Genomic DNA, 24,463 nt, shown 5'->3' on the forward strand with positions numbered 1-24,463 from the left:
ATCTTCTAGGAATTAGAAAACATTTTCGCAACCCTTCTAAGAATTCGAAAACATTTTCACAAATCTTCTAAGAATTCGAAAAAATTTTCATAAATCTTAGTAATAATTCGATCAAATTTTAAAAAAACGAAGAAATTTTCATAAATCTTGTTAGAATTCGAACAATGTATCATAAATCTTGCTAGAATTCGAACAGTGTATATCATAAATCTTGCTAGAATTCGAACAGTGTATATCATAAATCTTGCTAGAATTCGAACAGTGTATATCATAAATCTTGCTAGAATTCGAACAGTGTATATCATAAATCTTGCTAGAATTCGAACAGTGTATATCATAAATCTTGCTAGAATTCGAACAGTGTATATCATAAATCTTGCTAGAATTCGAACAAATATTCATAAATTATTTAAAAACTCCAACAAGAAATTCGTTAAAATTGTGAGATCGAAGAACAGGAAGTCAGAAGAAACCTTGCGAAAAATTTCTAAGTCTTTCAAAAAATCTCTAAACAGAAACAGAAAAATTCCAAGATATTATCATGCTGTACACATCGAGAAAAAAAATATATATATTTAAATCAATTTGGAAGACTTAATAACATCAATTTGCCCTTGCAAATACCTTAGAGATTACAGAAACCTGATGTAGGCGTTCTATATACAGTCTCAAAACCCACCACCAACCAAAGTGACTACTTGTTCGTTTTTCTTCTAGACGCTGGTACTTTTAACCATAAAAACAATCCGATATATCAACTACGTCATAGCCAGGTATGTAAGCCTTAATTCAACCCTCCCTCAAAATAGCTTAGATATACTTTTAAGATTCTGATTTTGAGATTCCCCTGAATAGAAAGATTATTGGACCGAAATCTTTAACTCAAGGTTCTGGAAGGATAGAGTTAAGGTGGAGATCACGCAGCATCGTCTCGACAACCGACTTCAACTACGTGTTAGAGGACAAAGACATCCGTGCTCGGGAGCACGTACGTCCGTAACAGAGCGACAACTCAACGGTCTTCGACCAGATTTGCCTGACTTTCGTCAAGTAGGACTAGGCTGTCATTCGGAAGATGTTGCTCGTTGTCGGGTTGCTGGTACTGGTTGCTGCGACGCCGTTAACATTGGGTACCACTTTCGATGAAATTTGGGTAAACACCGAGGCGAATGAAACGGTTTTGGTGCAAAAATGGTTGACGTTTGAGAAGAATCTGAAATCGGTCGCGGAGAGTGCGGTGAAACACGCCTTGCCCATGCTTGTCAGGACCGGATACGATGCCGAAATTTCTCAAGAATGTATCGGGGGTGTTTTACAATTGCTTAGTGGAATTAAAGATCTTAAAAAATTCGCCATTTACAGTAAGTAACTATGTTATTTATTCCAATAACGATATACTAGAGGGATAAGTTTGGAGCTCAATGGTTAATTCGCGAGTTTCAATGTTCAAAACGAGCAGCGAGATAAATTATTCGTAACCCAAAATTTATCGTACATAATCATTAGTCAAGCTCCTCCCTGAAACGGGCTTTGAGGAAGATACGTCGAGAAAAATAGATACGCAATCTTTCCTATTAGCTGTATGAATTCCTGATAAGGTTTAATGTTCTTAAAAATTGGAGATAAGGGATTGACTGATCTAAAAAATGCGGACAAACAGGGTTGACTCATCTCAAAAATCGGGAGAGAAAAAAGGGTTGACTGATCTTAAAATTTGGGGGCAAAAGGGTTGACTGATCTTAAAATTTGGAAGGAAAAAAGGGTTAACTGATCTTAAAATCAGGAGGAAAAGGGGTTGACTGATCTTAAAATCGGGAGGAAAAGGGGTTGACTGATCTTAAAATCGGGAGAAAAGGGTTGACTGATCTTAAAATCGGGAGAAAAAAGGGTTGACTGATCTTAAAATCGGGAGAAAAAAGGGTTGACTGATCTTAAAATCGGGAGAAAAAAGGGTTGACTGATCTTAAAATCGGGAGAAAAAAGGGTTGACTGATCTTAAAATCGGGACAAAAAAGGGGTTGACCGATCTTAAAATCGAGACAAAAAAATGTTGACTGATCTTAAAATCGTGAGAAAAGGGTTGACTGATGTCAAAATTGGAAGAAACAGTGTTGACTGGTCTCAAAATCAGGAAAAACAGGCGGGTTGACTGATGTCAAAATTGGAAGAAACAGTGTTGACTGGTCTCAAAATCAGGAAAAACAGGCGGGTTGACTGATCTTAAAATCGGGAGAAAAGGGGGCTAATATCAAATTAAAAATAGCTCGCAAAACATAACTTCTTATAGCATCAATTAAAGAAACATGTGCCGGTACAGCTTCTGAAATTGAATGATATAATTTTTATAGTGTTGGACGCGACTGGAAAACCAGGAGGCGGCCAATTAGACGGTTCTTTTGGCATGTTTGGATCCTATACTCAATGCTTACGTATTTCCAATTTACGCAACAAAACACTCGGAGATAAAATAGAGTCAAATGTCATTTTCAACGGACGATACTGTTCAATTACTCTTCGACCACCACTCGCGCCTAGACCCGAAATATTCTTCAAATTCCGTCCACTCGGATCTTTAGACAAAGCTCCCTTTCAAACCGAGGTAAGATATTAATTAACCAATTTACATTCTTAATGGGAGCACGACAATTGGGTGAAAGACATTCGGGTGACAACGATTGGGTGTCCGACATATGGGAGGGTTGAAAATTGGGAGAATTTAAAATTGGTCGAGCGAAAAAATGGTTTCAATGAAAGTGGCAATTGGGTGAATTGACAATTCATTTTTCAAAAAGTACATATTTCTGATAATTACTTCATAAACGAACGTTTAACTCAACTGAGGCGCCCAGCCAGCATCGGACCAATACTTTCGCGCGCCTTAAGACCGCAAAAGCAAAAACAGCGAAGTTGTTTTATGATTTAAAGTTGAAAGCATTTAGCTCTCCTTTATAGGTTACGTGGCAGATTCAATTATTCATTTAATTAACCCAAGTTAATTTTTATTATCCTAACAGTTTGGAAAAGTAATGATGAAACGTTCTTCGTTATTATACACAATGACTCATAGACTTGGAGTATGCGTACCTTCAGTCTGCTCAAGAGAAGATGTGCAAAAAATCGCTAGCGTCAGTAAGTAGCTTCATCAGTAGCAACAGAGATAAATTATAATATTTAATTTTCACGTAACGCTTAATGACTTAATGACTTAAAGGGAGAATGAAATAACCAGACCACCACTTTTTAATTTTTAGCTCTAATTGAGGATAATCAATATCAAAAATAATCGTTAGGCTTAATAAATCAACATTTGAAACTTTAAACATTTATACCGCGTAAAATCATAAGTTTATAAGATATGTTCCATAAGTATGACACTTCCTATAGTTCGTAATGCTAGAGACTTACAGCTCGAGCTAGTTCGAGAACGACAAGCGAGAATTGACTACACGCAAAACCGTGCCTGTACTAAGCCTTTGACAGCGTCTCACCAGGCGTCGCTTTACCTCGAATCTATGACTATGTCACTTCCCGATAAGCTGCAGTTTGTAACCAGCGACAAACTTATGGAACATATCTTATGAAATTATGATAAAATTAACAAAACGCGTGTTGGTAAGTTTTGTTTAGAACTTTTATCAATCTAGAAAAAAATTGTATGGTCATTTCTGTCTACCTTTAAGGGAGTGACCCACCCCTCAAAAGACCAATTTGAAGGCCGAGCTAATAAATATATGCCTAAGGCGATATATTTATCTAATGTAATTACTGTTACTATCTTTAATTATTTAAAATAATGAACAAAAATTAAATAACTCCAAGGCCAAAAAAATATTCATTTACCTAAAAAAAGGATTTATTCTAGCCCTGGACTACCAATAAAGCCGGATCTTACTAAATTAAAACTAACTATAAAGACCATAATTAAAAATGTTAAAATAATTTTAACATACTCCTTGGGCTCCAATATCCAAGGTTCCAACTTCCCTATTTAAATTATCATTACTATTACGTGAAGGAATGTATATAAATTATATTTCACATTGACAAAATGTGGACTATACACTTTTCGTATCGATATAATTCCGCTTCGCTTTGGCTTTGGTGCATTTTACGACTGGTATCAACAAGATTACTTTTGATCGAACAATTGATTTAATTGACTTAAAACAAGGGTCTTATGTCGCACGCCTGACTGACTATACAGGGTGTATCTGATAAGTCTGATAAAGGGTCAAACCAAGAAGTGATATCTAGTTTATTAGGGAGAAGGTATAAGATGGCTAAGTATTCACACGCCATAGTCCCAGTCCCCCTTTCAAAATACAAGGGGGGGGCGTAAAAGCAGGCCGGGCTATTTCGCCAGCTCTCCTCAGTCGGACAATACGTAATTTTCGTCATTCGCGTCGCCAGGCTGACGTGAGTTTTCAAGAACCAATGAGATGCTGGCTGGTTGTAATTTAGTGGCGGCGATTAAATCCGGACCTACGTTTGGACTGGGCATAAAGCTGGAATTTATACCTTCTCCCTAATAAATTAGATATCACTTCTTGGTCAAACCGAGTGGAAAATTTCAAAGTACTTGGGGCTCTAACCCAAACACTGATTGGCCATTTAAAAAAATTAAGGAAATAGGTACACAAATGAAGTAATTAGCTTTACTTTACCAGCTTATGCACACTTTTCTCAATTTAATAATATACTTCTGTTCATAGATTTAAGACCATTGCAGTTTTGTAAGTAGAAATGATCGATAACATTTTTATTCGCTTAAAGGCCGAGTTCCAATGAAAAGGGTTAAATTAGCAAACTGAAAATCGAGAATCTAGACTAGCCATGAGGTGACCGTGCAGATTTTCTAGCAGAATTTTTAGGAGTTCTTTGTTTTAGGGGTCAATGTTTAGGAGTAATATTGTAAACCCCATGTTCGTTGATGCACTTTCCACTCAGTTTGACTTAACGAACACGCCCTTTAATTTACAGCAGACTTATCAGAAACACCCTATATACGAAACTGTACTCGCATAGTTTAATTTGGGTTATTTTTTAAAAAAACTACGATTATAATTTCAGTTGCGGATAAAGTTGGTTACCACGCAAACGTCACGAGTTGCGAAGTTCGCCAAGACGAAATCAAATTGGACGAAGTGCAACTAACCGTTTTGTAAGAAAGAAAAATCCAAAAGACATAAAAATTAGAAATACCAGGGATATAGATTTAATTTTAGAAGTAGGAATGGAGAACAGAGTAATGTGGGCGCGCGTCAAAGTCCCGGACCCCCTTCCACGGGACGGAGGGGTATGAAAGAAGAGGCGGGTCATAGAGACAGAGGTATAAAGGAATTTCGTATTTTTCGCCGTCCACGTCAGCAACGTCATCAAAACGTAGTTTAAGAGAGCCAATAAGATAATTTAAACTTTTCGTTACGTGTTGGAGGAAGGGCTCTATACTGGGCTATTAGTTGGACTGAAGTAAATACTAACCGTTCTCCATTGATACTTCTAAAATTAAATCTATCCCTGGAAATATACACAAGTATCTGTTCTTAAATTTCTGACTTTTATAGCTGAAATAATCGATTTTCATAAACTAATCAACAATTTGTAAATCCATTATTAAAATTAGCACCATCTGCGTACTTCTGGTTGTTATAACCCTTTGCGCTAGTATTCTGGAATATTTTCTGATTAAATTTTCCAAAATGGACAAATCATCGGAGTGTAAGTGAATATTTCAATATTTAAATACTCGTGGGTTATTTCTCAGGCGCCAAAAGGCAACGCCAGACGGCGCCCGAGTGTTCCCTACAAGCGGAAGGCTACCCGACTCGCAATGCCTCTAGTGGTGCTTCTTGGCAAGTGGGAAATAACCCAAGGAGGTGACCTCCCCGCCCTCTGTGGTGTTTCGTTCCCTTCAAGAAATAATTAATAAGCATTAATTATATGTACTTAATTCGGACAGCCCTGACACTACAAATTGCTCAAGCTTGGTCACTGAAACGCAATATGGTCAAAACCTTCAGTCCATTGAAATACGATGATGATCTATTGAATTGTCTACACGGAGTTCGTTTCTTATCTATGGGTTGGGTTGTCTTGATTCACACCTTTGCGCTAGTCGATCCCGTTATTTATAGTAAGTGAATTCACATTACGAAGATAACCGGCAAACACGATTAAATTATATTTTCTTTAATTAAACAGGGGACGCCCTCTTTGCTGATAATTTTGTTGGAGGTTTTACATCGCAAATCATATCCAACGGTGGAATGTCAGTTGATTCTTTCTTGTTTATGACGTAAGTGATCATCTAACGGTAAATTGTTTTTGTAGAAGAACTATAGATAGTTAACTCTGCGTTTCTCGCTAAAGGACTGAAATCCGAGACTTTGGGGTTTATTCATAAAACTTAAATATAACAGGTCTTGAGCGTTCTTAACAAGACTTAATGGTTGGGGGTTGTCCTTCGTCCCAACCATGATAAGGACTCAATCAAACCACTTCTAATAAACCTTCCACTAGTGTTACCATAAGTTTATAAGATCTATTCCATAAGTGTGATTCGTAATGCTAGACACTTACAGCTGGAGCTAGTTCGAGAACGCCAAGCGAAAATTGACTACACGCGGTTTTGCAGTCCATCTTCCTATTTAGTCTGTAATAAGCCTTTGACAGCAACTGACTGCAGGCGTCGCTTTACCTCGAATCTATGACCTACGTCACTTCATGACAAGCTCCAGTTTGTAACCAGTGACAAACGTATGGAACATATCTTAAGAACTTATGCTAACACTAAATAGTCATTGGGTCCACCAGTATGAAATATCTGTATGATCATGTTTTTTGGAAGCTAAATTTTTATTTAATTTTCAAATTCCATAAAATTATACTTAATTAGGGGTTATTCCTAAAGTTTAAATGTTAAGGGTCTAGAATAGGACGTACTTTGCAGGCATAATGGTTAGGGGTTAACAACCGTCCCAACTTTAATAAGGACTCTACCAAACCACTTCCAATGAACCTTTCCCCTAGTGTTACTAATATCAATACTACAGTTTGGAAAATAAAACTGTGAAATTAACTAATTGTGACTGTGAATAAATAATAAACAAACACCTTTCTCAATTACAGGGGTCTCCTGGTGACATACAACGTCATTAAACTTCAGGAAAAATTGGGAAAAGTAATATTTAACGTCCCTTTACTATTATTCAAGAGAATCTGGAGGTAATATTTTATAATATGATTTTCAATATAAAAAAATAAATCATGACCTTTGAACTATCGTTAGGCTTTTACCGTCGGCTATGATGGTCATTGGATTAATAACTCTACTTCCTCTGATACATTCCGGCCCAATGTGGAACGAAGAAGTGGGAACATTGGCCAAGAATTGTCGCGAGAGATGGTGGCTAGTCGCTTTGTTTATCACCAATTTTTTCAAATACGACAAATCGGTAAGTACTAAGGCCTTTTCAACTTTTGCCCCCAATCAATAAATTAATAATAATTTGTGATTATTGTTTATTCAGCCCATGGTTAGTCTTTGGTATATTGCAGTCGATATGCAGTGTTTTATTCTGGCCTTAGTGTTTCTCGGAATATATTTCAAGTACTTGGAATTTTTCGATATTTTTCTAAATATTTCATCATAAGTTTATAATAAATGTTCCATAAGTATGACATTTCCTATACTTCGTAATGCTAGAGACTTACAGCTCGAGCTAGTTCGAGAACGACAAGCGAGAATTGATGGCTACACTCGGTGGTTAATTTTGCAGTCCATCTTGCTATTTGGTCTGTACTGAGACTTTGTCGGCGCCTCAACAGGCGTCGCTTTATGAGAATCTATGACGTTTCACTGACGTCACGTTACGACAAGCTCTCATTCACTAGTGACAAACTTATGGAACATATCTTATGAACTTATGATTTTATGGTTTTTTATAAGCATACAGCATGGAGGTTTTCGTCGTGGTTCAGTTTAGATACATTGACCATAGTCCATTATAATATACAGGATGTTTCTGATAAATCTTTCAGAAACACCCTGTATATGTATGGGAGCTAAATGCTAACTGCTCCATTAGTGGTCACTTAAACCCTTAATTACAACTATATAATCTCTTTAGGAATAGAACATGGGCCTATTTGTTCAATGCTTTCCTAATTTTTGGATCAATTATATCTGTGGCAGCCGTAGTATACGCCTTCAATTTGTTGCCAACTGTTTTAACGATTGCGGTGGACAAAGGGTAAGTGTCTTTCATTATAAGATTAAAAGGCGCTCGCTATACAGGGTGTTTCTGATAAATCTGCCAGAAATTAAGGGTGATGATCTTTGGGAAATTTTGAGTCGAAAATGTAATTACATGTTCGTAAAATACTCAAAACTTTTAACTTGAAAATAGTGACTCGGGCGGCGAAATATCACAAAACATTTTCGACTCCAAATCGTCTAACGAACATTTGTTTAATTTATGGGAGACTTATCAGAAACACCTTGTATATTTTTAAATTAAAATATGTTGATATTTTTAATGTTTAAGATTTAAATGACATTAAAAATAAATTTTACAGAATCATGGTCAGGCATTTCTTTTACCTGCACACACTACCAAACGTTCATATTGGCGTCTATACCATTGGAATGATGGTAGGAGTATTATTGGCAACAAAACCCAAGTTTAAAATTCCACTGGTAAAACCATTTCTCCTAACTTGTTTCGCACACTAGCATAAGCTTATAAGATATGTTCCTTCCATAAGTATAACACTACATATACTTCGTGACGCTACCTAGAGACTAACAGCTCGAGCTAGATCGAGAACGACAATCGAGAATTGAACTCGGTGGTTAATTTTGCAGTCCATCTTAATTCCTATTTAGTCTGTACTAAGCCTTTGACAGCGCCTCACCAGGCGTCGCTTTACCTCGAATCTATGACCTACCTCAATCACTTCACGAGAAGCTCCAGTTTGTAACCAGTGACAAACTTATGGAACATATCTTATGACACTAATTAATATCGTTTGAAATGCACCTAATGAGCTCTTAATTTAAAGGTCTTGGAGATTATCGGTTGGCCAGTGGCTTTAGGTTTGATGTTCGCTGTTACCCACGCCACTTATATTTGGAATAGTGGTAACATACCGACTATAGCCGATTCGATCCTATACGGGTCCCTGCATAGACCAGTTTGGGCTTTGTGCTTAAGTTGGATCACAGTCATGTGCGCCAAGGGCAGAGGAGGTAAGGACTTCATTTTTAATATTTAAAGAAGCTGGGTACAATTATTTTTAAAGTCTCACTTAAGGGTGAACGCACCACTCTTAATTAATTTCTTCAGCGGTGGCGCCAGCGTATTGTTACGTGTAGGCTTATTGTAGACCAAAGTATTCGGTATAATCAGAAGTAAGTAGGGGGAAGTACGTATCTCCAGCTTGAGCTAACTAAGAGGTAAAAACAAGGGGGTAAAACTTTGCCTTCCATTTCGTATTTTGGCGCCTGCTCTGTAGTCTTTCTTGTATCAGGAAAGTGTGCAGAGACGGATGGCAATGTATCAACCCCCCTCCTTGTATGTCCCAATACCAGGCAATGCATCAAACCCTTCCCCCCCCCGAGTCAATACCAAGGGTTTGCCTATCCCCCTTTTTATATCGAAAAGGTCAATTAAACAACCAGCTTATTAGTAGTTACCTTATGTTTTGATGAACTTCCAAAGTTGAAGCCATGGTCCAAAATCAAGAAGAACCTTGAACTATCGTCATGAGGACAAAAAAATTATATAAAGTTAGCCCTAGTTAACCATTTTTTGAAAATATCTTAATAACTCTTTACCTTTTTAAAACGCTTCAATGTGCGATGATCATGTGACCAGGTTATAAATATGTATATTAAGGTAAGGGACTATGGGACGCATAGCTCTGAAAATTGGCTAATGCGCGCGCAGCATTTTGGCCTACTGATTAAGGAAAGGCACTATGGGACGCAGCGCTCTGAGCATAAAACTGGTTAATGCGCATAAGAAACATTTTGCACTCACCCATTAATGAAATCGAAGATAACCGTATATCGCGCAAAGTTCAAAGGTAACCAGTATATCGCGTCAAGTTCGAAGTAGATCACCACAAATCGCGTCAAGTTCAAAGGTAGCGGGTCAAACGCCTTGCGAAAGGCTGATAAGTTCACACAAAAGGTCAAACCTTGAGCAACCCGATTTTAAATACACATTCGGGAACCATGGTAACGTCATTTTAAAATTGTGACTTAGTTCCGGTTCCCACGATCCTCCGTGCAGCTAATGTGCACTGGACCGCCAAAATCTTGATCCCTCGCTGATGGCCAAACGTGGCCCTTCGAAGAAATTTCCATCATTAAGGAAAATAGTGAACTGAAATTAAACCAATTATTTCACACTAAGATCATAATTTAAATATGCTTAAATCTGAAAGTTTAGCGATAATCTAATAACATAAGTTTATAAGAAATTATCCATAAGTATGACACTTCCTATACATCGTAATGCTAAAGACTTACAGCTCTAGCTAGTTCGAGAACGACAAGCGAGAATTGACAGCACTCGGTTTTAAGTCCATCTTAATTCCTATTTAATCTTTGACAGAGCCTCACCAGGCGTCGCTTTACCTCGAATCTATGACCTACCTCCTTCACTTCATGACAAGCTCCAGTTTGTAACCAGTGACAAACCTATGGAACATATCTTATGAACTTATACTAATAATAATTAATCTATTTTAATCTCGATTTTGGACAAGTGTTTTTTCGAGAACAGATTCTTAAACAATATTTTCTATTTCTCTATTAAATAGGGTTGCTGAACGACTTCTTAAGCTGGAATGTTTTCGGCACTTTAAACCGTCTTACATATTTGGTATATTTAGTTCACGTTCCGGTATTGACCTTTTTCTTGGGTTCAATTCAAGGTGTAATCGATACTCATCATCATATGGTGGTAGGTGACATTTATTTATACAAGCATTCATATATTACATAAAGTGATGTTTTCGTCTGCTATATCAGAAGCATATAATACTTCTCTTTGAGAGAAGTGTACTACCCACAAAGCGGTAGGGTAATTGTAACATGATTGTTCCAAGAAGCGATACCTATTTTACTAGGGAGAAGGTATAAGATGCCTAAGTATTCGCGCGCCATAGTCCCAGTCCCCCTTTCAAAATACAAGGGGGGACGTAAAAGGAGGCCGGGCTATTTCGCCTCTCCTCAGTCAGAAAATACGTAATTTTCGTCATTCACGTCGCGCTGACGCGAGTTTTCAAGAACCAATGTGATGCTGGTTATAATTTAGAGGCGGGATTAACTCCGGACCTACGTTTGGACTGGAGATAAAACTAGTAAACTAGATATCGCTTCTTGACTCTTCCCAACATCATATGTTGGGAAGAGTGTCATCCTTCTTCTATAATCCAATTCTACTAGTATATGAATGCGTCAAGTAATTATAACCTTCAATTTTTTTTCAGATCTGGGGTTTTCTGGGTTCAATAGTGGTCAGTTTTGGTGTTGCCTACATTGTGCGTATATTTTTCGAAGCCCCCATGATTGAAATGGAGAGACTCGTGCTGAAAATTATCTTTAGCAACAAAACCCAAATTAACTTGAAAAATGATGACGTCATATCCAATGGAAATCATTTCCACGAACATACTAACGGCAATGGCAACGGATACCATTCAAAAAATGTGCCAAAATCTAACACTCATTTGTAAAAAATATTTAACCAAATTATGTTTTTCGATTCATAACTAGTCATAGCGAGAGTTGAAATGGTAGCATTTTTAGTTAGAACTTTTTTTACTTCATCATTTTATCATCAATCTCATCATAAGTTTATAAGATATGTTCCATAAGTATGACACTACATATACTTCGTAATGCTAGAGACTTAGAGCTCGAGATAGTTCGAGAACAACAAGCGAGAATTGACTACACAGTCAATCTTCCTATTTAGTCTGTACTAAGCCTTTGACAACGCCTCACCAGGCGTCACTTTACGAGAATCTATGACTTACGTCACTTCATAATAAGCTCTCAGTAAGAAACTTATGGAACATAACTTATGATCTCATTAATATATGAGAATTTGAAATGGGAGCCTTTTACAGTGCAACCAAGATTAAACAATTCCACGAAAATATAGGCCTACCTAAATATTAATTAGCTTTATCTTAGCCAATAGGCCGAAATGAACAATGTAGTTCAAAATAACTCTTTCTTAGACATGTCTCTTAAGCCTAAATACAATAGCTGTTAAATATTTATGGTAGAATTCCATAAACTCACGTAATAACTAAATCTTGTTACTCTTGTATGAATTACTCTCATTTAAATAAACTCAATATTGATTTTAATATTAAAGACGATGTTCTTTCTGTATTCCTGCAAGTGCTGAATAAATAGGCATTTATTCCCTCTCCCCTAACTTCCATAAGAAAAACAGGAGCAATTTCGCCTACAGTCGTCTCTTTACGAACGACCCCTAAACCGAATCTAGGAGGATGGAACTCGTTCCGGGAGGGGAAAATAGCTTGCCAATAGTACAGAAGTCTTACACCCATGCGTGGCAGTGTGAAAAAGTGGGCATACGCTTTAACTGCTGCCTAGCGGACGAAAATCAAATCATATTTCTTGAGTCTCCTACTCCCCCCGCCCCTTCTCTATGACCCTGAGAAAAAAATTTGAATTCTAACCGTCCGTCTGCTTCACTCTTCAGTAAGTTCAGTGTTTGGATGTCTTCTGTTCGTTTCATTTCGATTCATTAAGTTTTAATGATTAAGTAGTATTTAGTTTTAATGATAAGTAGTATTTAGTTTTAATGATTAAGTAGTATATAGTTTCGTGGAAGAATGAAGTATCCGAAGGAAGTCCGAACTAGCAGAAAACGTTTATCCAAAAAAAAAACAATCCTTGGAAATAACTAACAAAGCGCTCGATAGGTGGTGCCACTATCTTATGCCCACCTTTTTACACTGCCAATCATGGCGCACCCGCTCAGCTCTCTTTTCCCCTCCCGGAACGAGTTCCATCCTCCTAGACCGAATGAAGCTTACAAGTTGAAATGTGCCGCGCTTTCCTTGAACCTTCGGGGGAAAACAGCATTTTTCATTCCATTCGCCGTAGCGGTACAGCGCCTAACTTTAAAGCTTACAGCGGGAAAATTTCTAAGTGTGATGGAAGAATATTTTAAGTCTAATTATAAAAAAGGCTTTGTTAAATTGTTTAAATTCTAAAAAGAGGCGCGCTTTTGCTGCTCCTTTATGAACGACCCCTTAACTATGAGTTAACCGTTAAACCGTAGCGTGTCGCTCTCTGGTGGTCGAAATCTGAAGCTAACAAGATGAAAATTGAAATTTTCCCGCGTTTAAGGGGAAAAACTGCGTTTTCATCCCTCCCAAGCACAGAGGTACAGCGCCCAAGCGCCTGCCCTAAAACCGCCTCCAGGCCTAAAACGGTCCGGCGCGCAAACTCAAAATATATTGGAAGCCTACTTTTCGTCTAATTACTTAATGAAGCTTTTCTAAATGATAAATTAACTGACATTTTATGATTTCACAGACTCATGTAAATGATGAGCGGCTAAAGGTGCGCCTGTTTTTGTTAGTATCAAGGGCATAAATTGACTCCTTTTCCAAATTTTTTTAACTAAATTCGATTCGTTTTTACCCCAAACTATTGGTTGCTACCTTTCCCAAATTATTGCTAATTACATTCTTTACCACAATTTTCCTATTTTAGTATCTTTCTACCCTAAAAAGAGGAGCTCTTTTAGCCACTTGTAGAAAATTTCGAGGGGAACCAAATGTTTCAAACTTTTCAGGCAAAAAATCGAAAAATATAGTATCAGAAGAAAATAGGGGAAGTACGTATTCGTACCTTTAGCTAGTGCAAGTCGTCCTTCTCTCCCACAAACAAGCTATCGCTTTAAATTGGCCAATCAGAGATAGGCAGAGAACCGATAGAAATTTTTGAAGGTGCGCCACCATACCGTGAGAAACCGAACTACAGAGTATAGACGACGATTTCCGCCCTTCTTTCGCCCGGGTAGATTGACATTGAAAGTTTATTTATTTATTTATTTATTGATTGTGTGTTGTTCACAAAGTCAACATTGTGACGTATGTGTGAACATCGTAAATCGATACATTAGGCATGTTACAGAAAGACAGGGTGTACAGTAGTATGAGAACAAAAAAACGGGTAATGATGTAATATTAAAAAATAATAATGTTAACAATTAATAAGAATAACTAAACAAGTAGTAGTAGTAGTACAGTAGTATGAGAACAAAAAAAAAACGGGTATTGATGTAATATTAAAAAATAATAATGTTAACAATTAATAAGAATAATTAACATGTAAATAATAATAATTATAACGATTAAAACAGTGTAAGATAATTTAGAGTTCACTGCACAATAATGTAATGTAGATAATCATTAGGAGGTGGGTTGAAGAAGTAGGGTGCTTACAATTTAGTACGAAAAAATGTCTAATAATTACGACTATAATGTCAAAAACTAAACAAAGGTTATTAATTTTATGTCGAAGAGTGATTGAGTCAATATTGAATAGGGAGAGACGTTGGGGAGCCGGAAGCTTATTAATTTTGTAAGGGAGTTTGAATACGCGTTTTGAGCCTTTTGCAAAGCCTGTAGAACAGTTAATAAATGGGGGGGACCAAATTGGCGAACAGTAAACAATTATAGGGAGGAGCAACGAGTTGTACAAGTTTTAATGAGGGGTATAGAAGTAAAATTTAAAGTGTGGTGAGTGGAGACTAGAGTAGTAGTTCTTTCAGTTTATAACGATTATTAAGGCTAAAGGACGTTATGCTAAAGGCGTAGCATTGTAGATAAGGTTGCAAGGATGGGCGAAAAACGGCTGCTTTAGAATTTAAGGTAGTCTGTAGATGATATAGGTACATTACGCGGAACGAAAGGCCGGTGGATGGTGGGGGTGGTTAAATGGTGGCGGACAGGGGTAGAAGTTAAACGGCGGAGGACGATTGTGAGTAATTAACGATGGAGGATACGAGTAGGGAGGCCACGAAAGGGTATTAGGGGGCGAAGGAAGACCGACCGCACTAGGAGTAGATGGTGCACCAATAGGAAGAGAATTAGGGCAAGATAGTGGCGGACCAGGCGCTACCGGGGCTGAAGGTAGGTTTTGAGGCGCACTGAAGACACGTTTGGGCACAGTGTTTGAAGACGTAGAAGTAAGACCGTCCGGCTTAGCAACACTAGGAGAATGTCCGGTGTGAGAGACGCGACGCGGCTTTTTAACAACCTTACAGTTACGAATGGCAAGATCACTTTCACCGTTAGCAAGGCGTCGTGAAAGTTCATTTCTTGCGGCAGCCAGTTTAGAGCGTTGGGTCGGTGTATAGTCTGGTCGTGCTTCAATTTATCGTTCAATTAAGAGTTATAAATGGATAGTTCTGTCCAGTGTAATTTAGTATATCGTGAAACTAGTGACAAGAAAAGCCAGACAAGTTTTAAAGGCAAAACTAAAGGTATTCAAGTAGAATTTTCGCCAAATTCGAGTGACTCGTTAAGCCTCGGCCATAGTAAACTCAAGAAGTCAGTTACCATAACAAAATCAGCATTCAGCTGGATAGCAGACGAACCTTCGAAGAAAATAGTTTCTTGTATTCATCCGCGGTTTCCCGCCAAAAAAGCGGATATTCAGTGGCGCGAAAAAACCGATAAAGTGACGTCTCGCGAAATAGCTAAGAATACGTACTTCCCCTATTTTCTTCTGATAGTATTTATACTTACAAATAAGCAGTTTTATTGGTTTCCAACTTCATCGGCGTCATAACTTGTTAATTAGGCTTAGTTAATTTACCGAATTACTGAAAAATTAAAGTTAAAAACCAACTAGAACACAACCTCTAACCGCACTCTTGACAGGGTAATGTGGCCTCCCTCCTCCTCCCTCGAATGCCTTTTGATTCCTACTACCTAGAACAAAAGCCATCCGAGTGCAAAGCCATCCAATCAGAGAGTCCAGATTGAGTCACGTGAAAAAACGCTTGGTTACCATGGTGATGAATAATTTGGAATACATGGGCTCTATGGAAAGTGCCGATTTAGAAGTGTCTTAAAAGTGACGTTTCCTCCCTATTTTACCCCCCGACTAAAATATTTTTCAGAAACAATATTTTTCTTATTTTAGCGCATGCGTATAATTAAGATGAGCGTGGATCATATTGGGGGGGATGAAATTTTGTAGAGACAAAGGCAAACCGTCAAAAAATTCAAAGTTTTGAAAGCCCGCGCTATGATGAAAACAGCAACTTATTAGCTCACTATAATAAGTGTTTTTAATTAGTTTAACGCGAATTAAAATTTATGCTATGGTTTGTGTATGTTTTTCACGGAATTTTCCTCGTAAAGAAAGCGGTTGAATGAAATCTATTAATTGGAAAACCAAAGGTTTATTAATTAAGAATAGGCCTTGGCTTCCCGAGCGCTTCACCCTAGTAGGCAAGTTTGCTTAGGACATCCTAATACCAGGCGGGAAAAGAAGCGTCAATCACTGGCGATTTGCCCAATGTCCACTACCGTATGGGACGATCGTCGGACAGTCAAGATGGGCGAAAGACGTTGACGGTAATTTTAATTCTACTCGACAAGGAATGGAACCCATGGATTTGATGATAACATGTGTGCGCGTTTTGTGATTATCGAACAGAGATTATAACTATTGTGCGCGTTTTGTGTCGTATCTGTGCTTCGTCGGAATAATTCGTGAACTTAAAATTCATCATTTTTATTCATTTTGGCCGAAATTCAAGAACGATGTGCTGCTAAATTTACTGAAAAATGGAAAATTCGGTAAGTGTAGAACGTTTACCATACTATGTCTTTAATGTTTTTGCTTAATTATACTGGATCTGCTAAGGCCATAAGGGTAAGGGGAGGAGTGGGCAGCCTTACCATGAATACTAAAGGTCAAAGCGCAGTTTCACGCCTTATTTAAGCCGAATCTGAACCCTAGAACACAACGGTTTTATGTGAATAGGGAATAGGGAGCTAACAACTGGCTAGGGGGAAGGAACGCAGCCCCTCTCTGGTTGGCATTTTTGCGCGTAGAATACTGTTTCCAACCGTTAGGGGGGATGAAACTCCAGTAACGTTCAGGGTCAGAACTGTTAGCTCCCTATAAGATACCTTTTGTGGTAACAACCTCTAGGCTTCATGAGGGGGAATTTATACTGTTCCCCCGAGGTGTTTCGGCCGTTAAAATTTCCTGATTGTATGAAACATCTGACCCTCGTGTAACCAATATATATGATGCCTTTTACATCAAGAGGCGAGACTATTTGGTGCTGCACTTCGTCTGCCAAGTAGCCTGGCCTCCTGGTGTAAATGTTTTCAATCCTCCTAGTCTGAAAACTATGTAGGGGTTGAAACTTCAAAGGATTCAAAGTAGTTTGAATTTCGCGGGCTTTTTCATCACACTATAGATCATAAGATTTTTTCGTTTAGAAAGGATATCCTTCTAAATTATAAATTTATATTATCTTATATTCCTTATTAGTACTTAAGAAATAATAGTAAAAATATGTTCATGAAAAATAAAAAAAGCCAACGGCACGCAGTGTTCCCAGGTGGTCTCCCTCCCAAGTACTGACTGCGCTCGACGCTGCTTAACTTCGGTGATCGGACGAGAACCGGTGTATTCAGCGTGATATGGCCGTTGCCGACAAATTGTAATTGAATTTCACATACAAAGTTATTTGCAAATATTTCTGTCTGTTAGTAGTAGTGAAGAATTTCCTTCAAACTTGAATTAGAATGTTACGGAATCGAAACGAAAACTATCGATTTCAGAGTAGATCAGAACTATTTAAAAAGAGAAATATCTTTGAGTTTCTATTTGAAACACCATCTTTCGGCAACGGCCATATCACGCTGAATACACCGGTTCTCGTCCGATCACCGAAGTTAAGCAGCGTCGAGCGCAGTCAGTACTTGGGAGGGAGACCACCTGGGAACACTGCGTGCCGTTGGCTTTTTATTTTTTCTTGAACATATTTTTTTCATACCTAAAATACGAAATTACTTTATATAAATTTATAATTTATTATTATGCTTTTATCATTTCCTCGTTATTTTTAAAAAGAGAGAGAGAGAGTATTATGCAATAGGGACTTGGCATCACTACATCATGAAACGTCAGGCTACCTTCCACTAGTGCTAAAAAACATACCAGGAGGAGGGGCTTATATAGCTTTAATTCTGTAAAAAAAACATACCATAATGGCGCTGGGGGCGGAGTTAAGCCCGAATTGCCAAGTCCCTATAGAGTAATATTTGCTGAGGGGGGTGAGACGTCATTGGTTTTTCAGCCAATGAAATTAACAGGCCAACAGATGGAGTCACCTTCTGGTGGCTATAGAGCTCATGTTAAATTCTGCCGCCAAAATGGCGAATGGGCGGAGTTTAATGTCACCCTCACCATAACCGATATAACTCTATTGCCCAATTCCAATATTCTACTAGCTGATAACTAAAAATGTTAATGTTTACAATCCAACCATCTTACCTCTGCTTTGTGGGCCCAAATCCATCACTTATTATTAGTAAAAGAATACACATTGGAAACAAAGGCTTTTTTTTTAACATTTATTGTAAACATAAAAGGAACACATAAAAAGGGAAGGGGGTTTAAAGAATAAATAATCATAATTTGACATTATATCACAATTTCTGGATTATCGAAGATATAAGTACATTGCAAATATATAATATTAAAAACAACAAAAATACCCAGTAATTAGAATCAAATCCTATGATAGTTCACGTTTACACTTAATTACGCAATGTAATTAACTAATTATAATTTGTTTAGTTACATTCATCTTTTTTAAGTTTTTTGATTATGGGACTTAAATAGCATAAATCTAAGAATATTTATTTGATTTTGATTATAATTAAAAACACAGAAAAAGCAAAAAACACGGAGAAATTTTATGCATACTTTTAAAAATTGAATTTAATTAGCGTAAAATTAAAAACAATGTCGTTGTATTATGGAGTAAATGGTCGAGAAAGCTGAACAGAATGTTTCTCAGCGTGATAAATTCGAAAGATTTGACTCAAAATTGGAGTGGTATCAGGGTCACTAAGCCATCTAGCTGTAGATGATGGATTCTCCAACATAAATAGAAACGCTGCGAAAGATTTAAATGAGAGAATAATTTTGATAGGGGTTTAATTAACAGGGTTCATACAATACAACTTTTGGAAAACAAATTTCCCTGAGATTTATGGGAGGTTTTTCCCCATATACTTCCCTCAGTTTTCCAGGTTTTTCCCGTATATGGAGTATTCCATGGAGGAAATGTTAACGAAGGAGGGGAGGGGGGCAAATAGGACTATAACATAGTCAAAGGACATCCCCGTATCTCTAATATAACCAGAGTTATGAGCCTCCAAAGTATAGTGTAATGCTATTCCTATGGAGGGGGGTATGTTTAGGAACATTTTGCTTAATTACTCGGCCCCTGTTTGTCATAGCCGTACGTTTTTAGTATGGTTGGATGGGGGATAAATAGGACTATAACATACTCAAAGGGCATCCCCGTACCTCTAGTAGAACCAGAGTTACGAGCCTCCAAAGTTTAGTGTAATGTAAATCCTATGGAGGGTATGTTTAGGAACATTTTGCTTAATTACTCGGCCCCTGTTTGTCGTAGCCGTACGTTTTTAGTATGGTTAGATGGGGGATAAATTGGACTATAACATACTCAAAGTACATCCCCGTATCTCTAATATAACCAGAGTTACGAGCCTCCAAAGTTTAGTGTAATGTTAATCCTATGGAGGGGGGTATTTTTATGAACATTTTGCTTAATTACTCGGCTCCTGTTTGACTCAAATTTCCCTGAATTTTACTAAAAATTCTAAATTTCCCTGAGGTTTTTGTCAACTATTTATTTCCCTGATTTTTCCACGTTTGTATGAACCCTGATAAAGTTGCTTAGAAGCTTAGAAGTTTGTTAGTTTACCTATGAAGGTTTTGGTATTGCATAAACCAAGGTGAATCACTGGATTTTCCATTATGGCTTTGTAAATTGGTCCTTCGGCATCTAAACCTTTCTCAAGATCAGTTGAAGTGGGTCTACGATCACCGAGAAGCCATTCACACTGAATGTTTTTCAGAAATGTGTTTAGAGCAAATTAGATTATTGTAAAGTTGTGCAAGATTATTTTTCTAGATTTCAAACTTACAGCCCCATCCTGATGATTACTGTTAATCCTTAACGCATCAATAATCTCATTATGCGAGAATCCCATTTCTTTCAAATGATTAACCGCCTTCTTATTAGGGGTAAACTCTTTGCGTTTGTACGTTCGAAACTTTTTCAGAATTTCAGCAACTTTTCCATTCATAGGTTTTTGACTAGGTTGAGAAGAGCTTGGGGTTTCACAGGGTTGATCGTCTAAAAACAAATTATTAATATATACGCAAGAATTTATGAAAATCTAACACACCAAACACCGCTAGATTACCTATCTGAGTTTCTTCAGTTGCTGGTAACGGCAATTTCTCTTTACTTGAACTTGTACTTGTTGAGGCATTTGTGTCTAAATTATGAGCGAGTAACCAGTCCATTGCTTCAACTGGAGACATCCTTGATTAATTAATTAATTAATAAGATAAAATTGATTAATATTATTATTGTAAAGATTATCAAGGTTTCCGTTTTACTTGTTGATTCTTAAAGCTCTAATTGCTTTATCTTGAGGGAAACCCATATCAGTTAATTGTTGAAGGGCAACAGTATTGACAGAAGTTGAATGTTCCTTCTCATCTGCAGGATCCACTGTAAATTTAAACTCAGACTTATTAAAATTACAAGGAAATCAACACTGCTCGTGTAAATATATAGAAATGATTTAACAAACCTTCAGTACGAAGAATTTCTTGAATTTCTGGTTGGTGACGTAAAAGTTTCTCGGAAACATCAATTAAAGATACCAGTATCTTTCTAAGCTCAGTATGAAACTAACACAATAATCTAATGTTATAACTGTAAAAAGGAAATCCATCTTTATAAAACTTACGTCAACAAAAACAGGAACATCTTCGGGTTTGTTGTCTAAATTCCTTGGAATTATATGAGCAGTTGCTTGTTGAATCATTTCAATTGTTGGACCTCGACATAACTGATCTCTCTGTGTTAATACCCATTTAAAATTTCAGTAATTGGCCTTATTCCTGATCAACGCCACCGAGGCGTAGCGGCGACATTTGGAACTATAATAATACGGTAGCCAATTACAGGTGGCGCTGCAGTCGATGTACTCTGATGGAGATGTTATTTTCTATGTTTTGATTATTACCGCTTCAACTTCAAAAAACATGTTTTAACTAATTATTATTAACCTAATAATCTCAATAGACCAAAATCGAATGAAAACTTACTCCGAAAGTCTTATTTCATAATATTAGACAGAATAATAAAGGTAAAATCAACATTTAATACATTTGAAATCATATCGCTTGTTAAGCCTTGGCTATTCACATGATTCAGAAAGATCAACAAAACATAGAAAATAACAGAGTCCATCGACTCCACCGTCACCTGTAATTGGCTACCGTATTATTATAGTTCCAAAAGTCGCCGCTACGCCTCGGTGGCGTTGATCAGGAATAAGGCCAATTAACTAACTATAATAGAATGGTAATACTCACTTCATCAGGGTTTTCCAACTTTTGTGCTGGGGGTGGTAACCGTTTTTTAAGTAATAGAAGTTCATCTGTAATATTTTGATATTTTTAATATTAAGGAAACGTTTCACAGTTTAAAATTGTTATAATTTCTTACCTCTGCTTTCTAACTTCTCCATTCTTACGCTACTTTCATCACAAAGTGGCCGACCTTGATTAACGTGAACCAGTTTATAAAGATGGGCAGATTTTATGCTATCAACAGGGTTGTAGAAATGACTTAAGGCCATTAACTTAAGTTTTTCGATTGTAAATTCGGGGGTAACTTCCAAAGACCACCCATTTCCAAAGGCATTTAATATTGTTATTTTAATTATTGATGATTTTCCACTGTTACCAGCTCCCCTACTTCCTCCAATCACAAACATCTGTTAAGCCTTTGTGATTGTCAAAATGTTTCTCTAACAACAAATTAAGTTTTTCGAGGGTCTTTATAGTTAATTTCGCGTTTATTTTTATGGTTTATCAATTAAATTAAATTAGTCTTACTTTAGTTGGAAATTTAACACGGTTTGATTGTGTAATTACTTAGTATTCTACCCGGAAATTACAATTACAAAACAGCTGTTCTCAAATATCAATGCAATTTTCCACATGGAGTAGTTTTAATGGAGTCAAAATTGAAGCTTCCTTCTAATAGTGTAGCAAGCATAAATGTCTCATGTTATATTTCTCCATGGTGGCTGATATAGACTAATGGCACCCCATGTTATTTCCCCATAGAGCTTAATACAGTCGAAGGCAGAGGGCTGCCATTACCCTATAGTGGAAAATGGGAAAGATTAAGATCAGTCGGCAGATAGATGGCAGTAGTGTTTAAGGAAAAATTGAAAAACCAATAAGGGAAGGGGGTCAAAGGGGGAATGTAAAAATCGTCTGCTTCATTGAAGTCGGTGTAATTTTCGCTGTATCATTTTGTTGGGAGCAAAAAGTTCTTGTCTCACGAAGTTTTGACTAAAAAAAGTTAACTCAAAATGGTTTTTGACGGAATTGTGGAACGTCCCAAAGGCGGATTTACATTTGATAACTGTCAAAGGCAAGTATAATTTAATATTTAATGCGCAAAATAAAATTTGCACGCACCTGACAGTGGATTTACTAAGCCTTGGTCGTGTCTTTCAGAAATTTGTTTTTGCAAAAACAAGGGGTAACGCTCCCAAATGCTAGAAAAACTGGTACCACAATCGTAGGATTAGTTTTTAAGGTGATTATAATATATAAATGACCAATCTCCCGAAAAGTTTCGCCTTGAATAACTTTGAAAAAAGGTTGTAACAAGCAATGACAATGCATTTTAGGATGGTGTGGTTTTGGGAGCTGATACCAGGGCTACCACTGGAAATATTGTTGCAGATAAGGTTTGCGAGAAAATACATTACTTGGCTAAGAATATGTAGTAAGTGACCAAAATATTCTAAGTTAGGGAGTTTGTGTTAATGCTTAAAAACAATTAGTGTTTGTGGAGCTGGAACCGCAGCTGATACTCAACAAGTATCAGCCATGATTTCCTCTCAACTTGAACTACACCGGCTTCAAACTGGAAGAATTGTACCGGTTAAAACAGCTGAGCGTCTTTTTAAGCAGTATCTTTTCAAGTAAGATTGTCTTTGTCTCAAAAATTGGACCATTTTTTCACTTAACGTGTAATTTTAAACAATTTTTGCCGATACCCTTAGATACCAGGGATATATTGGGGCTGCTTTAGTTCTGGGAGGTTTTGATCTTGATGGTCCTCACATCATTAACATCAGTCCTCATGGCAGTTCATTCCACGCACCTTATGCCACAATGGGCTCTGGATCTTTAGCCGCTATTTCTATTTTTGAAGCTGGTTGGAAACCAAATATGGAGTTAGATGAAGCGAAAAACCTTGTGGCTGACGCTATTAAAGCCGGTATTTTTTATGATCTTGGATCCGGTAGTAATGTTGATATTTGCGTGATAACAAAGGATAAAGCCCAAGTTATACGTCCATATGAAGTTGCTAATATCAAGGGTGTTAGGTGAGTTATACGAGAATGTGTTAACTAGTCTTTGTTACGTAGAAACTGCTCTATAATATTTTATGCTGTTGATGGAAATAGGAGTGGAAAGTATGACTACAAGAAAGGCACAACTGCCATTCTTAGCACAGTCACAATTCCTATTGTGATTGAGGATGTAACTGTGAAACACATTGATGGCGAAGCAATGGATACCACAGTCTAAATTAAATGATTGTATTGTTATAATAAAAACGTTTTTTCAATCTTCTCCATTGCATTTATTTTAATTTGACTTCTGTTTCAATTGGTACTTGTCCAATCTAAGTTATAGTTCATTTTTGTCCCTCCAAGTATGAGAGAGGACAAAGGGGAAAGGCTTAAGAATGGCTTTTGGCCTTTCTGTCAAAATGGTGGAGATGTTTAGGGAATAGGCAGGGATGCTAGTGGGGAGATTACTTCGGATTAAATTAGTCATAGAGACTTCTAAGGGGTGTTATCATGCTTGTTGTTAGGCAAAATGTATGCAGTCCTGCATTTCAAATAGTATTGTCATCTCATGGTTTTCATTGTTCAGGGTTGCCACAGGTCAGGGTAAACATGGGAGGTCAAGGAATTTCAAAGAGTATTGTGAACGCATGGTTCAGGGTAAACATGGGAAGTGAAGGAATTTCAAAGAGTTTTGCAAACCATGGTT

The 24,463-nt window shown here is 37.2% G+C and overlaps 4 protein-coding genes and 2 non-coding genes across 10 annotated transcripts in view; 3 read left to right on the forward strand and 3 right to left on the reverse strand.

Moving 5' to 3' along the window:
• The window catches only part of LOC149690257 (nose resistant to fluoxetine protein 6-like), a 204,074-nt gene extending 193,966 nt beyond the window's left edge, over positions 1–10,108 (reverse strand). For all 4 annotated transcript variants that reach the window (XM_089869764.1, XM_089869763.1, XM_089869762.1 and 1 more), the window contains exons 1-2: positions 9,839–10,108; positions 9,698–9,758 (exon numbers count right to left, since the gene is read on the reverse strand). The gene's annotated coding sequence lies outside the window, so the exon portion shown is untranslated. The remainder of the gene's footprint in view (positions 1–9,697; positions 9,759–9,838) is intronic.
• LOC149690275 (nose resistant to fluoxetine protein 6-like) lies at positions 728–12,444 on the forward strand. The gene is made up of 16 exons (XM_089869766.1): positions 728–773; positions 856–1,361; positions 2,349–2,599; positions 3,015–3,129; positions 5,071–5,161; positions 5,624–5,718; positions 5,960–6,133; positions 6,202–6,295; positions 7,129–7,224; positions 7,289–7,454; positions 7,530–7,609; positions 8,130–8,252; positions 8,578–8,698; positions 9,064–9,250; positions 10,831–10,973; positions 11,503–12,444. Exons 2-16 carry the CDS (start codon positions 1,076–1,078, stop codon positions 11,746–11,748), a joined length of 2,268 nt encoding a protein of 755 aa, XP_089725892.1. The 5' UTR covers positions 728–773; positions 856–1,075; the 3' UTR covers positions 11,749–12,444.
• A 5,185-nt stretch (positions 12,445–17,629) lies between these two features.
• LOC149690276 (5S ribosomal RNA) lies at positions 17,630–17,748 on the reverse strand. Its single transcript, XR_016383897.1, has one exon. It is a non-coding gene; the product is annotated as a 5S ribosomal RNA (ribosomal RNA).
• Positions 17,749–17,940: 192 nt separating this feature from the next.
• LOC149690277 (5S ribosomal RNA) lies at positions 17,941–18,059 on the forward strand. The gene has a single exon (XR_016383923.1). It is a non-coding gene; the product is annotated as a 5S ribosomal RNA (ribosomal RNA).
• A 964-nt stretch (positions 18,060–19,023) lies between these two features.
• Kpc2 (Kip1 ubiquitination-promoting complex subunit 2) lies at positions 19,024–22,397 on the reverse strand. Of its 2 annotated transcripts, none has more exons than XM_089869774.1 (10): positions 22,274–22,397; positions 21,882–22,185; positions 21,749–21,813; positions 21,118–21,219; positions 20,959–21,058; positions 20,762–20,876; positions 20,563–20,684; positions 20,281–20,492; positions 20,058–20,196; positions 19,024–19,220 (listed from the first exon to the last, which is right to left on the reverse strand). In XM_089869774.1, exons 2-10 carry the CDS (start codon positions 22,150–22,152, stop codon positions 19,078–19,080), a joined length of 1,269 nt encoding a protein of 422 aa, XP_089725900.1. In that variant the 5' UTR covers positions 22,153–22,185; positions 22,274–22,397; the 3' UTR covers positions 19,024–19,077. The 2 variants fall into 2 exon arrangements, with proteins under 2 accessions (XP_089725900.1, XP_089725899.1); XM_089869773.1 differs by having other exon boundaries at positions 21,118–21,228.
• Positions 22,398–22,654: 257 nt separating this feature from the next.
• Prosbeta2 (Proteasome beta2 subunit) lies at positions 22,655–24,037 on the forward strand. Its single transcript, XM_089869777.1, has 6 exons — positions 22,655–22,820; positions 22,907–22,988; positions 23,083–23,180; positions 23,239–23,379; positions 23,461–23,787; positions 23,869–24,037. The coding sequence occupies exons 1-6, from the start codon at positions 22,759–22,761 to the stop codon at positions 23,990–23,992; spliced, it is 834 nt and encodes a 277-aa protein (XP_089725903.1). The 5' UTR covers positions 22,655–22,758; the 3' UTR covers positions 23,993–24,037.
• Positions 24,038–24,463: the final 426 nt, after the last annotated feature.

Source organism: Phalangium opilio, unplaced genomic scaffold (genome assembly GCF_054372755.1).
Source record: "Phalangium opilio isolate 3A_F unplaced genomic scaffold, DU_Popi_V2 ptg000031l_1, whole genome shotgun sequence".
Taxonomy (NCBI): Eukaryota; Metazoa; Arthropoda; class Arachnida; order Opiliones; family Phalangiidae; genus Phalangium; species Phalangium opilio.

What these genes read in the sequence shown, in the direction of transcription:
- LOC149690275 (XM_089869766.1), top strand. Translation starts at nt 1,076, where the DNA reads ATGTTGCTCGTTGTCGGGTTGCTGGTACTGGTTGCTGCGACGCCGTTA. An exon ending in AATGGACAAATCATCGGAGT is followed by an intron (nt 5,719 to 5,959) that starts GTAAGTGAATAT and finishes TAATTCGGACAG; the next exon opens with CCCTGACACTACAAATTGCT. An exon ending in TTTTCAAATACGACAAATCG is followed by an intron (nt 7,455 to 7,529) that starts GTAAGTACTAAG and finishes TTGTTTATTCAG; the next exon opens with CCCATGGTTAGTCTTTGGTA.
- Prosbeta2 (XM_089869777.1), top strand. Translation starts at nt 22,759, where the DNA reads ATGGTTTTTGACGGAATTGTGGAACGTCCCAAAGGCGGATTTACATTT. An exon ending in ACATTTGATAACTGTCAAAG is followed by an intron (nt 22,821 to 22,906) that starts GCAAGTATAATT and finishes CGTGTCTTTCAG; the next exon opens with AAATTTGTTTTTGCAAAAAC. An exon ending in TACTTGGCTAAGAATATGTA is followed by an intron (nt 23,181 to 23,238) that starts GTAAGTGACCAA and finishes AAAAACAATTAG; the next exon opens with TGTTTGTGGAGCTGGAACCG.
- Kpc2 (XM_089869773.1), bottom strand. Translation starts at nt 22,152, where the DNA reads ATGTTTGTGATTGGAGGAAGTAGGGGAGCTGGTAACAGTGGAAAATCA. An exon ending in ATGTTCCTGTTTTTGTTGAC is followed by an intron (nt 21,059 to 21,117) that starts GTAAGTTTTATA and finishes TTATTGTGTTAG; the next exon opens with TTTCATACTGAGCTTAGAAA. An exon ending in AACTGAAGAAACTCAGATAG is followed by an intron (nt 20,493 to 20,562) that starts GTAATCTAGCGG and finishes ATTTGTTTTTAG; the next exon opens with ACGATCAACCCTGTGAAACC.